The sequence below is a fragment of the Pristis pectinata genome, chromosome 3 (assembly GCF_009764475.1).
Source record: "Pristis pectinata isolate sPriPec2 chromosome 3, sPriPec2.1.pri, whole genome shotgun sequence".
NCBI lineage: Eukaryota > Metazoa > Chordata > Chondrichthyes > Rhinopristiformes > Pristidae > Pristis > Pristis pectinata.
Genome location: NC_067407.1, coordinates 101,916,718 through 101,929,537, shown reverse-complemented (window position 1 = coordinate 101,929,537; position 12,820 = coordinate 101,916,718). Strand labels below are relative to the sequence as shown.

General features: G+C 46.1%; 2 protein-coding genes across 3 annotated transcripts in view; one reads left to right on the top strand and one right to left on the bottom strand.

The window, feature by feature from the left end:
* mtif2 (mitochondrial translational initiation factor 2) overlaps positions 1-489 on the bottom strand; it is a 28,020-nt gene extending 27,531 nt beyond the window's left edge. The window contains 1 exon segment of the mRNA XM_052010827.1: positions 359-489. The gene's annotated coding sequence lies outside the window, so the exon portion shown is untranslated.
* prorsd1 (prolyl-tRNA synthetase domain containing 1) lies at positions 490-12,546 on the top strand. 2 transcript variants are annotated; one of them, XM_052010828.1, is made up of 3 exons: positions 490-584; positions 4,667-4,832; positions 12,086-12,546. In XM_052010828.1, exons 2-3 carry the CDS (start codon positions 4,749-4,751, stop codon positions 12,512-12,514), a joined length of 513 nt encoding a protein of 170 aa, XP_051866788.1. In that variant the 5' UTR covers positions 490-584; positions 4,667-4,748; the 3' UTR covers positions 12,515-12,546. The 2 variants fall into 2 exon arrangements, with proteins under 2 accessions (XP_051866788.1, XP_051866789.1); XM_052010829.1 differs by having other exon boundaries at positions 509-631.
* Positions 12,547-12,820: the final 274 nt, after the last annotated feature.

The following is a 12,820-nucleotide window of genomic DNA, read 5'->3' as shown; positions in this document are numbered from 1 at the left end:
ACACTGAGGACCAGGGCTCCCCCCCCCCTACAGACTAACACTGAGGACCAGGGCTCCCCCCCCCCCCTACAGACTACCACTGAGGACCAGGGCTCCCCCCCCCCCCCTACAGACTAACACTGAGGACCAGGGCTCCCCCCCCCCCCCTACAGACTAACACTGAGGACCAGGGCTCCCCCCCCCCTACAGACTAACACTGAGGACCAGGGCTCCCCCCCCCCCCCTACAGACTAACACTGAGGACCAGGGCTCCCCCCCCCCTACAGACTAACACTGAGGACCAGGGCTTCCCCGCCCCCCTACAGACTAACACTGAGGACCAGGGCCCACCCCACGGACCAACACGGAGGACACCAACCTGCAGTTTACCCAAGGCTGCACCCGACCTCCCTCAAGCCATGGAAGCCGCCATTGTGGTCCTCACTATGCACGGCTCCCGGCGTCACGTGATCGAGGAGGGAGACTTCCGTCGGCTGCAGACGTCACCGCGTCGGTGCGGGAGGCTGCCATCCGTCATTGAGTGGTCGGCGGTGCCGCGAGTGGAGCCGGAGCCGGAGCCGGGCTGTGTGGTGCCCACCGTCATGGTGAGAGGAACAAATAAAACAAAACTGCAGACGTCGTAAACTCTAAAGTAAACACTGTTTAAATTAAATAAGAAACTAAATTCTCCCACTTTAGGTAACCCCCTCTCCACCTCCTCCATCCCCCCCATCCATCCCCACCTCCTCCATCCCCCCCATCCATCCCTCCCTCCCCCCCCTCCCCCCCTTTCCCCCCTCCCCCTCCTCCCCTCCTCCCCCCCTCCCCCCCTCCCCCCCCTCCCCCTCCTCCCCCCTCCCCCTCCCCCTCCTCCCCCCTCCTCCCCCTCTCCCCTCTCCCCCCTCCCCCTCCCACCCCTCCCCCCTCCCCCCCTCCCCCTCCCCCCCTCCCCCTCCCCCCCCTCTCCCCTCCTCTCCCCTCCCCCCCCTCTCCCCCCCTCCCCCCCTCTCCCCCCTCCCTCTCCCCCTCCCCCCCTCCCCCTCCCCCCCTCCCCCTCCCCCCCTCCCCCTCCCCCCTCCCCCCTCCCCCCTCCCTCCCCCCCTCCCCCCTCCCCCCCTCCCCCCCCCTCCCCCCCTCCCCCCCTCCCCCTCCCCCCTCCCCCCCTCCCCCCCTCCCCCCCCCTCCCCCCCCTCTCCCCCCCCCTCCCCCCCTCCCCCCCCTCCCCCCCCCTCCTCCCCCCCCCCCCCCCCTCCTCCCCCCTCCCCCCCCCTCCTCTCCCCCCCTCTCTCCCCCCCCCCTCCCTCCCCCCCCTCTCCCCCCCCCCTCCCTCCCCCCCCTCTCCCCCCCCCCTCCCTCCCCCCCCTCTCCCCCCCCCTCCCTCCCCCCCCCTCTCCCCCCCCTCCCTCCCCCCCCTCTCCCCCCCCCCTCCCTCCCCCCCCCCTCTCCCCCCCCCTCTCCCCCCCTCCCTCCCCCCCCCTCTCCCCCCCCCCTCCCTCCCCCCCCCTCTCCCCCCCCCCTCTCCCCCCCCCCCCTCTCCCCCCCCCCCTCTCCCCCCCCCCCTCTCCCCCCCCCACCACCCATGCTTCTTCTCTTCTTCCCTTTCCTTGCTCCTTTTTTTTACCTCTCTCTCCTTACCTTAGACACATCCCCTGGTGGATCTGCTCTTCACCCCCCCACCTGCCTATCACTGTCTCTTACCTGCATCAACTATCACCACCCTGTGCCCATCCCGCCTCCCCTCTCCTGTCCACCTATCACTGCTCTGCTTTTCCCTCCTATATATTGGGCTTCCCCTTTTCCTATCTTCAGTGCTGAACCAAAATGTTGACTGCCTGCTTTTCTCTACGGATGCTGCCTGGCCTGCTGAGTTCCTCCAGCATCATAATGTTTTTCATCTAGATTCCAGCATCTGCAGTCCTTTATTTCTCAAGTAAACACTGAAGTCAGGCAGTGTCAGTGGGAAGAGGGCCATCAGGTCAAGGACTCGTCAGCTGAACTGGGGAAGTGAGAAACAAGGTGTTTTAAGCTTCAGGTGTGGCACTGAGTTTCATAGAGGCAAAGGTTGACCGTTTGGCCCTTTGGTCTGCTCCAGCATGCAAGAGGATCATTGCTGATCACCCACTTCAGCACCTCTCCTTCTCCCCATATCCCTAGATCCCTGAGGCTTTAAGAAATTCATTTTCCTCCTTGAATATATTTAATGATTTAACTGTCACCACCTTCTGTGGTAGAGAATTCCACAGGTTTACATGCCTCTGAGCGAAGACATTTTGCCTGATCTAGATTCTAAATGTGATAGCACAAAACCTGAGGCAGTGACGCCTGGTTCTGGACTCCTTTTCAAAGGGACACTCCCTTCCCCCCATCTAGTCTGACTAATTATGTTAGAATTTTGTGGGTTTCTATGAGATCTCCTCTCATTGTGGTCTACTCCAGTGTATATGGCCCTCACCTACCCTATCTCTTCTCATATGTTAGTTCTGCTATTCATTGCAATCAGATCATTCCATGGCAAGAACATTTTACTGTAGATAAGGAGACCAAAACTGCACATAAAAGCCTTCTGAGTCATTTTTCACTTTAATTCCCCTTCCCATTTCCACTCAGAATTCTTACATAGCTTAAACAATGTCCAGTGCAATTTCAAGGAACGACTCCTAGTCTTTCATCTGAATATGTTATAACCATTGGGTCCTAAAGCTGAATTTAACAATTTGAAGTTACCCTTTTGAATTTGAATTTGAAGATGTGGCAGAACCTTTGTTTCAATTTGTTTCATTTATATTTTTGTCTCCAATACAGTAAAATTCCAATAATCTGCATCCAATTTTTCAGAAATTTCAATGGTTTGGCATGTGGATCACCTATTTCTGTTTGCCTTGCTCCTTTTAAGCTCACTGGGACCCCATTTTCTGTGTTCCCTTTGAAGTCACTTGGTTCACAGGAAAATTTATTGTACTGCAATGTAATGTCTAAACAAAAGTATATTGAAAGCGTGTTGGGCTACTCATAGCAGCAATATTCAATAGTCTAGCACCATCACAGTCCTGAGAGTGCCAGATTATTTATGGTAATTCTTACCTTGGCAACTTTGATCTGCACCTATCACAGATATTCCGCCTGATCTGTCAACGTCTCCCATCTCTGCAATATAAAACACACTTGCTTTCTCATTTTTACAATTCTGATGAAGGTCCTTGACCCAAAATGTCAATTCTATTTCTCTTCCCACTGATCCTGCCTGATCTGCTGAAAGTGTGTAGCATTTTCTGTTTTTGTTTCAGATTTCGAGCATCTGCATTTTTTTTTGCTCCCATGACCCGAGGTTGGTGGGAATTCCTAGTATATTTTAAAATTAAAACAGTTCATTTATAGGGACCAACCCCCAATTGCTTGTTGTACTGGTATTCGAATAAATCATACAAATTGAATCCAACTTCTAGTGCAGCATCACTGATGGACAAGAGATTAGGTTCAGTTATTAGCCAAGCCATAGCCTTAGATCTGGGCCGAAGGAAAGATGTTACAATTTGACTTTAATATTGTTAGATTTGGTAAGAAAAATTAACCTTAAAAATGCACTGAGGACTGAGTCATGCTCTAATGTAATTCCTCTTACAGTTAACTCGCTAATCTATTCATTGGGTTTATTTAAGAAGAACAGTGAAATAAAAGAAAGAAGTCGCTAGTATATAGTGTGTTGTCACTTCTCTATCCCAGGATTTCTCAGTATGTTCCAGAACCTATTGGAGAAAACACACGTTCTTTTATCGACAACTAAAAGATACAAGAAAGGACTAGAACAGAAGAAAGTTGTTAAAATTACAGTACATGAAGAGAATGTTCTGTCTGCTATGCCGAGGACTGTGCTATCCCTTTCTCTTCCCATATGCTGCAATCGGCACTTTTTTTAAGTAACATTTTAGGCATGTATTTATATAACTAAAGTATACAGCAGCAAGTCTAATTACAGTCAGCTACAGCAAATTACAGTCCTTCGTGATTTTCGTGATCCAATTACAGAGCAGATTCAGGATTATGAGTATCTGTTTGCAATTTGAGAAGATAGCTAGTGATTCCTGCAAGTACAAGAGGTTGTTCAAAGAAAATTTGTGTGGAAATAACTTGTTCAGATGGTGCAGTTTGCCCTGTTTTGAATTACCAATATCAGTTATGACTCATTATTATTATCCTTAAGTGTGGAAGGATGAATCTTGCTGCCCATATCTAGGGGTCATGCCCAAATCATTAATTTATCTGCGCCCTCCACAGATGTTATCTGGCCCACTATATATTTCCAGAGCCTGTATTTCTTTGAGATGACAGCATTGAAATAATATCTGCAAACATTACAGGAGTGCTCACATTTCGAAAGTGTTTCCTTGGCTGTGAAGTGGCTTTGAGATGTCTTAAAACACACGAATGACGCTAATATAAATGCAGGTCTTTAAGCATCTTATTAAAGGCCTGAATGCAGGCTTTGGTCAGCAACGGGGAACTAGGAAGCAAAAAACAAGATGCTGGAGGAGCTCAGCGGGTCACGCAGCATCCGTGGAGGGAAATGGACAATCGACACCCAAAACGCCGACTATCCATTTCCCTCCACAGATGCTGCCTGACCTTCCTCCAGCGTTTTGGGTTTTTTTTGCACCAGGTTCTAGCATTCGCGGTCTTGTGTCTCCAACAGGGAAATATGAGCCTGCAGACGTGACCTGGAAGTGCAGCTGAGACGTCGTATTTCGCTTGAGCTGCTGCAAGAAAAGCACGGAATGGCTTCGACTGAGATGCGAAAAGAGCTGGAAGATTATCTGAAAGGGCTGAACATCGAGACAATATGTGAGGAACACCCCGAGGTGAGTGCGCCCAGTGGCGGGGCATCGATTGACCCAGAGTGTGACAGGCCGAGCCACGTTCACTGCAGCGCACTGAGCGGCTGCACATCCCCTCGCGTCAGTGCCCGCAACCGAAGGGGGGGGGGGGGGGGGGGCTAAAGCCAACGGGAAAACGTGCAAATAGAACGAGTGGAGTGCATTGTAAGTCAGGGAAGTGCATCTTTGTGGAGGCGGACTCTTCAAAGCTCTTATTATTTCGGAATAACTTCTTTACCTGGAAGAAAAGTTTTTGTAGAAATGGACTGTACTCAAAGGAAGCCATCTGGCCCATTGTGTCCATGACAGCTGAAAAGAGGGCAGCCCAGCCTTAATAAACACTTCCCAGCGCATAATCAATGGCTTGGCATGTTACGAACATTTTTAAACGCACTGCAGCTTGTCTCTCCAACTATCTTTCAGCCAACGAGTTCCGGACTTCTCCACCCTCTGGGTGAAAAAGAAATTCAACTCCAAACTCTTCTACCAGTTACATTAATTCAATTACATTTACATTCATTCTCGTTCTCGGTCGCTGATCTAAGAGAAATCAGCCCTTTTTGTCCACTGTTTAAAGGCTCCTCTTAATTTTCTGCAGCTCAATTCTATGTTCCCTCGCCTCTGTTCCAAACAAGCCGACCCATTCAACCTTTCCAGACAGCAGCGTAAATGGGCCGAGTCGCGCTGGCTGTGGGTTGTGGTTCAGGCATGTAAGGCGAAGTAAGTCGGGGACTTGTGTCTATACCCCTACACAAAAATTAATTCCTATAACCGGTAGAACTAGTTTCTCCACTTTAAGTAATTGTGCTCTCCTGTCAGTCTTATACGCTTTTGAAGCCATTCATTGCAATTCTGTGGGGGTATGGTTACCATATCGAGTATGTTTGTGAGCATATATAAATGACTTGGACGAAAATGTAGAGGGGCTGATTAGTAAGTTTGCCAGTGACACAAGAATTGGTGGACTTGTGGAGAGTGAAGAAGGTTGCCAAAGGTTACAGTGGGTTATAGATCAGCTGCAGATATGGGCAGAGAAATGCCAGATGGAGTTTACTCTGGGCAAATGTGAGGTATTGCACTTTTTGGGAGGTCAGATGTAAGAGGAAAGTATAAAGTAAATAGCAGGACCCTTTGGAGCATTGATGTCGAGGGATTTTGGGGTCCAAGTCCATGGCTCCCTGAAAGTGGCCATGTAAGTAGATAGGGTAGTAAAGAAGTCATGTGGCGTGCTTGCCTTCATCTATCTGGGCATTGAGAATAAGAGGAAGTCATCTTGCAGCTGTATAAACTTTTGTTTAGGCCACATTTGGAGTATTGTGTGCCGTTCTGGTTGCCCCATTACAGGAAGGATGTAGAGGCTTTGAAGAGGGTGCAGAAGACATTCATCAAGATGCTGCCTGGATTAGAGAATATTAGCTATAAGGAGTGGTAGGACAAATTTGGATTGCTTTCTCTAGAGTGTCGGAGGATGAGGGGAGACTTGATAGAGGTTTATAAAATTATGAAAGGCATAGATAAGGTAGATAGTCAGAGACATTTCTACCCTGGGAAAAAGACAAGTCCTAGAGGACATGCATTTAAAGTGAGAGGGAGAAAGTTTAAGGGAGAAGTGTGGGGTAATGTGCCTGGAACGCGCTGCAAAGGGTGGTTGTAGAAGCAGACACAATAGTAGCATTTAGACAGGCACATGACCATGCAGGGAATGGAGGAATATGGATCATATTCAGGCAGATAGGCTAAGTTTAATTTGGTATCATGGTCAGCACAGACATCATGGGCTGAAGGGCCTGTTCCTGTGCTGTTCTGTTCTATGTTCTATTTTTCATCTTGTCAACAAAATCAACTTATGGTTGTCCAAAAAAAAAAGAACCTGTTCATTAACCATGGATGGCCTGTACATAGTGAAGCTGAGACATATAGACGTATAGGGGGTGAACACGTCGGACAGATCTGTTTGCCCATAGAGTCTAATGGCAGGGCCCAGTTTTGCTGGCATTCGCAAGCATTAATATATGTCCAAGACCCCCATTGATTTCAATGGAGTTTTATAGGAAAAAGACTTAAAAGGAAAAGAGGGGAATAATTAACCTTTAACACTTAGAAATGTAATTGTTTTACTTTAGTCAATGTTTTAAATAATTTACTTCTACTTTAATAACTTTTAAGTCCCTGATTATTAAAATGGTAACAGCTTTGACAGAAGACAAAGCTCCACCTCCAACATAGCCTTCCATTTGGAAGCTCTGGGTTCAGAGCCTTTGTACTTCACCAGTAACAGCCCAGTTATTATCTTGATCTTGCTGCTGGATGCTGGAAAGCAGAAGGCCAGAAGGATCAGCTCTCTGCATTTGGCCCAGGTGAGTGCGAGGGTGCAGGACCAGGTGGAAATTCCAGGCAGTGAGCCCAGTCCAATGTGGCCCTCTCCAACATTGTGGAGATCATGTAGTGAGTACCAATAGCAATACATTACATTGGAAAAATTGCAAGTAAACTGCTTCACCTGGAAGGACTGTTTGGGTTCCTGGATGGTGGGAAATGGGCAGGTGTTGTATCTCCAATGGTTGCATTGGAAAGTGCCATGAGTAGGTTGGTGAAGATGGGAGGGAATGGTTTCTTTGGAATGCTGAAAGGGAGGGCAAGATGTGCCTGGTGGTGGAGTCCCATTGAAGATGGAAAATAATATGGAGAATGAGCCATTGTATGTGAAAGTGGTAGGGTGGAAGGTGTAAATAAGGGATTCCTATCCTTGGGAAGAGAGTGGGCAAGAACAGAAATGCAGGAGAGGAGATGCAGTTAAGAGGCCTGTCAACTATGGCACAATCCATGGTAAAAGAAAAAGGAAGACATTATAAAAGCATTGTGTGGAAATTCTCATCATCAGACCAGATAGAAAAGGAACTGAGAGAATGGAATGTGGGGTTCTTACAGGAAGCGGTGTGGGAGGAAGTGAAGTCAAGATAACTGTGGGAGTCAGAAGGTTTAAAATGGATATTGGTCTCTAATGTATCATCTACATGGACTATGCTGCCAATTTCCACCCTGCTTGCACCTTTACACAGTCGATGAAATTTTCAAGAACTGTTGGAGTGCAGGAACCTGTGCCAATACAGTTGTTAGTGTAATGGAAAAAGAGTTGAGTAGGGTTACCTGAATAGGACTGAAATAAGCTCTGTTCCACATGTTTCCACATACCTACTGGTACTGCTTGACCTGCTGATTGCTAACAGCCTTTTCTCTCTTTGATTTGAATTTCCTGCATTTGCAGCTTTTACTGTTAGCATCATAAATATTCAGTGTACTACCCATAGCATTTTCACTCTTACTGTAATGTGGGTGACCAAAACTATATGCAGTACTCCAGCCGTAACTTAACTAATGTTCTAGCATATGTCTCGGGTCTTATAGGCCATGGTACACAATGAACAGCCCATGTCAGTGACCAGAGAACCTCTCCCATACCTTTACTTACCTGTAGCATCTTAAAGATGATTGAGGTCCTAGTGTTGTTGCTGTTGTCTCACAACGATCTTCATGACCAAGACTAATCACAACACACCAGCCGAGACCCTGCAGAGCTTTGATAGCCATCCCCCAGGCAAAACTGCCTTTCTCTCTGAAAGTTTTTGAATGTTGACATTCATAAACACTTTTTAAAAATCAAAAGGTACGAAAAATTAATCATAGCATGTTTAAATACAAAAATTAAAATAATTAAAACACTAGAAAAGACTTAAAATCAGTTAATTGGATTTGTTAAGTAAATTAATTTAGAAAACATAAGTGACCCAGAGCTCATCGTTTTTGCTCAAAACCATTACCATCCTTTGAAACAAATGGAGCTTGAAATCTGGCACAAATTCAGCTCCCAGATTCCCCAGTGGAATGTCAGGGAAACTGCAAAAGGTTGGTGATTTGCCATTAGATTCCAAGAGGATTCCAACGTCAGAATACAGTCAGAAGGACAGGAGTGAGGACCCCTAAGGAAGTTCAAGAATTGCTTGCTTACATGAGTGGCTCTCAACATTTTGGGTTGTCATTCTGCTATTCCCCTCCCTCCCCCCCCCCCCCCCCTCCCCCCCCCCCCCCCCAAAAATGTGCACTTCTGTTCAAGACCATGCCTAAATAAATACCCAAATTGCATCTGAATTACTTTAAAAGAAAATGGGGAAATTCCAGATCCAGACCTCCATGGTTGTTAAGGAACATACAGGGTAAAATAAGGTGTGGGGGAAGGCAGGTACTGATGCAAATGAAGAGGAATGTAAAGTATAGGAGATGATAAACACAAAGAGAACATATACACTCAAAAAATGCAAGACCTCTTAATAAGACTATGGTTTTACACAATTCAGCATAATTTTTCAATGGCTTTGTATTCCATGCATCCAGCATTAATAGCAAGTGTCCTTTATGCCTTTTTAACCACCTCATCAGCTTGGCCTGCTAGGGTTCTGTGGACACTTGCCTGTTCACTCTGTTCCTGTACACTTCTAAGTATCCTGGCACTTACCAAGTACTTCACATTAAATATGTGTCATCAATGCATCTTGGGATCTAACGCATCAACTATTGAACCATAACCCTGCTCAAGTCAGCAAGTACAAAAGAGAAGAGAAAGAAGGCAGAAGCTGCTAAAAATTATTGTAAAAGCGCTGAATGGTTCCACATCAGACTTGCATCTGCAACTCTTAATTGCTTGTTTTAAGTGGTACTTCCCCTTTAATGTAATTCATCCTCAGTATAGATTTTGCACTGTAAAAGTTCCATTTCGGTGACCAGGTATTCAAACTTGCAGCCAGTTAGAAGTAATTGGATGTTTCCAATGAATTTAATAGCTTATGAGAACTATCTTGATGCGCTGTACCATTTGCCCCCCTCTCCAGCCAGAATTACCGAGTGGTGATCTACCTCGGCCTCCTCCAGTGGTCCCCAGCATGGTAGATGCCAATCTCAGGCCAGTTCAATTCACTCTATGTGATATCAAGAAATAGCTAAAGGCACTGGATACAACAAAGGCTATGGGCACTGACAACATTCCAGCAATAGTACTGAAGACTTGTGCTCCAGAACTTGCTGTGCCCTTGGCCAACCTGTTCCAGTGCAGCTACAACACTGGCATCTACCTGACATGGTGGAAAATTTCCCAGGTGTGTCCTGTCCAGAAGAAGCAGGACAAATTCAACTGGGCTAGTTACTGCCCCATTGGTCTACTCTCAATCGTCAGCAACCTAATGGAAGGGGTAATCGATAGTGCTATCCAGCAGCACTTGCTTCGCAACAACCTGCTACAGAAGCTCAGCTTGGGTTCTGCCAAATTCACTCAGCTCCTGACCCGATTACAGCCTTAGTCCAAATGTTCAAAAAAAAAGCTAAATGCCAGAGGTGAAGTGGGAGTAACTGCCCTTGACATCAAAGCAGCATTTGATTGAGTATGGCATCAAGGAGCCCTGGCTAAACTGGAGTCGATGGGAATCACTGGGTGGGGGGAGGGGGCTAGAGGAGCCCTCTGCTGGTTGGAGTCAGACCTAGCACAGGGAAAGATGGGTATGGTGGTGGGTGGTCAGTCATCTCAGCCACACCACATCTGTGCAGGAGATCCTCAGGGTAGTGTCCTCAGCCCAACCATCATCAGTTGCTTCATCGATGACCTTCCTTCTATTGTAAGTTCAGAAGTAGGGATGCTCGCTGATGATTGCACTATGTTCAGCACCATTCATGAATCCTCGGATAAAGAAGTAGTATAAAACCAAATGTAGCAAGACCTGGACAATATCCAGGCCTATTCTGATAGGTGGCAAGTAACATTGGCACCACACGTGCCAGGCAATGACTACATCTAACGAGAAAATCCAGCTATCTCCGCCTGATATTCAATGACATTACCATCACTAATACCCCAACTATCAATACTCTGGGAATTACCATTGACCAGAAACTGAACTGGAGTAGCCATATACACAATGTGGCTGCAAGAGCAGGTCAGAGGTGAGGAATCCTGCAGCAAATAACTCACCTCCTCACTCCCCAAAGCCTGTCCACCATTGACAAGTCTCAACTTAGGAGTGTGGTGGAATACTCTCCACTTGCCTGGATGAGTGCAGCTTCAATAACACTCAAGAAGCTTGACAACATACAGGACTTAGCAGCCCACTTGATAGGCACCCCATCCACAACCATTCACTCACTCTACCACCGATGCACAGTGGGGGGAGTTTGTACAATCTTCAGGATGCACTGCTGCAACTCACTAAAACTCCTTAAACAACACCTAAACCCACAACCCCTACCAGCTAGAAGGATGAGCAGCAAAGGCATGGGAACACCACCACCCAGAAGTTGCCATCCAAGTCACACACCATGCTGACTTGGAAATATATCGTCATTCTTTCACCATTGCTGGGTCCAAATCCTGGAACTCCCTCCCTAACAGCATTGTGGGTATACCCATGCCTCAAGGACTGCAGCAGTTCAAGAAGGCAGCTCACCAGCTTCTCAAGGGCACCTCAGGATGGGCAATTAAATGCTGGCTCGGCCTGTGAAGCCCACATCCCTTGTATATAGAAAGAAATGCATTACCTGTTGCTTCTTCAGATTAAATTTCAATTGCCACTTGACCAGTCCATTGATAGCTGTTCTTTTCACTTAACCACAATGTCAATTTTGATACAATCAGTAATTCTTTTCAAGGCTTGTACATTTGTCAAAAACACACATATACAGTAAAAAGCAAGGGATATAGTTCCAAGCCTTGCAAAACCACATTGCATATTGTCCTCGTGTCACTAAAGCACCTTGCTACCCTCATTAACTCATTCTAATCACCTGTGTTAAGTAGTCAGATCCCCATAATATTATCCATGCCAGCTGCTGGTGTACAGAGAACTCTAAGAAATAGCACTGAAATTGCTGATGATGATCCAAGTAAACACACAAGAATTAATTTCTGCAGGGATTTTAGAAGCTTCTTGCTTTAGTACAGAAGTCACCTACAGGATAAAATCCAGGCCTTGATGTTTTTACTGAAATCAGCTTTTTATTTCTAGTTTTTTCCATTGACTTCCTACTGGTTATGATTATAAGCAATTTTTAATGATCTCACAGAATTTTTTTCACGAGCAAATGTAAACATTGGGTGGAGATTGGAGGCGGGTAATATTGTAAATGGTCCAGAGTGCACAAATGTAATTATGTCCCTTTTTAAGTTTATCATTCTGTTCTTTTGATTTTTTTATATATAGGTCTTCACGGTTGAAGCTATGATGCCTTATGTGCAACACCTTGAGGGGGCGCACAGCAAGAACTTGTTTCTTAAAGACAAGAAGAAAAAAAGCTTGTGGTTGGTGACTGTCTTACATGATAGACAAGTCAACTTGAATGACCTAGCAAAGAAGCTGGGTGTTGGAAGTGGAAATCTACGTTTTGCAGATGAGGGGACAATGCTGGAAAAACTAAAAGTTGGTCAAGGTTGTGCAACACCACTTGCTCTGTTTTGTGATAAACAAGGAGATGTAAAATTTGTGTTGGATTCAAACTTTGTAAATGGAGGATATGAAAGAATCTATTTTCACCCAATGACTAATTCGGCCACTATGGGTATTAAGCCTGCAGACTTCCTACAATTTGTAAAGGAAACAGGTCATGAACCCACAATACTAAATTTTGATTAGAATGTAAAAAAAATAAAATCATGCAATAATAATTTTATTACATTGTGTTATCAAATTCATTTGGAAGTGTATTTCAAGAAAACCTGATTTTTAATTATTTCATAATATTGTGAAATAGAACTAAATTAGTAATGTAATTATAAAGGTGGGAAAAGCTTTCAACATTATTGCTTTCCGAAGCAGTGAAAGCAATAATGTTGAAGGCCCTGATTGTGAAGGCTGATGCAGGTATACAGATCCACTGGCATTAATAACCCACAACAAATAACCAAATGTCCACTCATTCTGTGGAATTTTATTTAGATT

What these genes read in the sequence shown, in the direction of transcription:
- prorsd1 (XM_052010828.1), top strand. Translation starts at nt 4,749, where the DNA reads ATGGCTTCGACTGAGATGCGAAAAGAGCTGGAAGATTATCTGAAAGGG. An exon ending in TATGTGAGGAACACCCCGAG is followed by an intron (nt 4,833 to 12,085) that starts GTGAGTGCGCCC and finishes TTTTATATATAG; the next exon opens with GTCTTCACGGTTGAAGCTAT.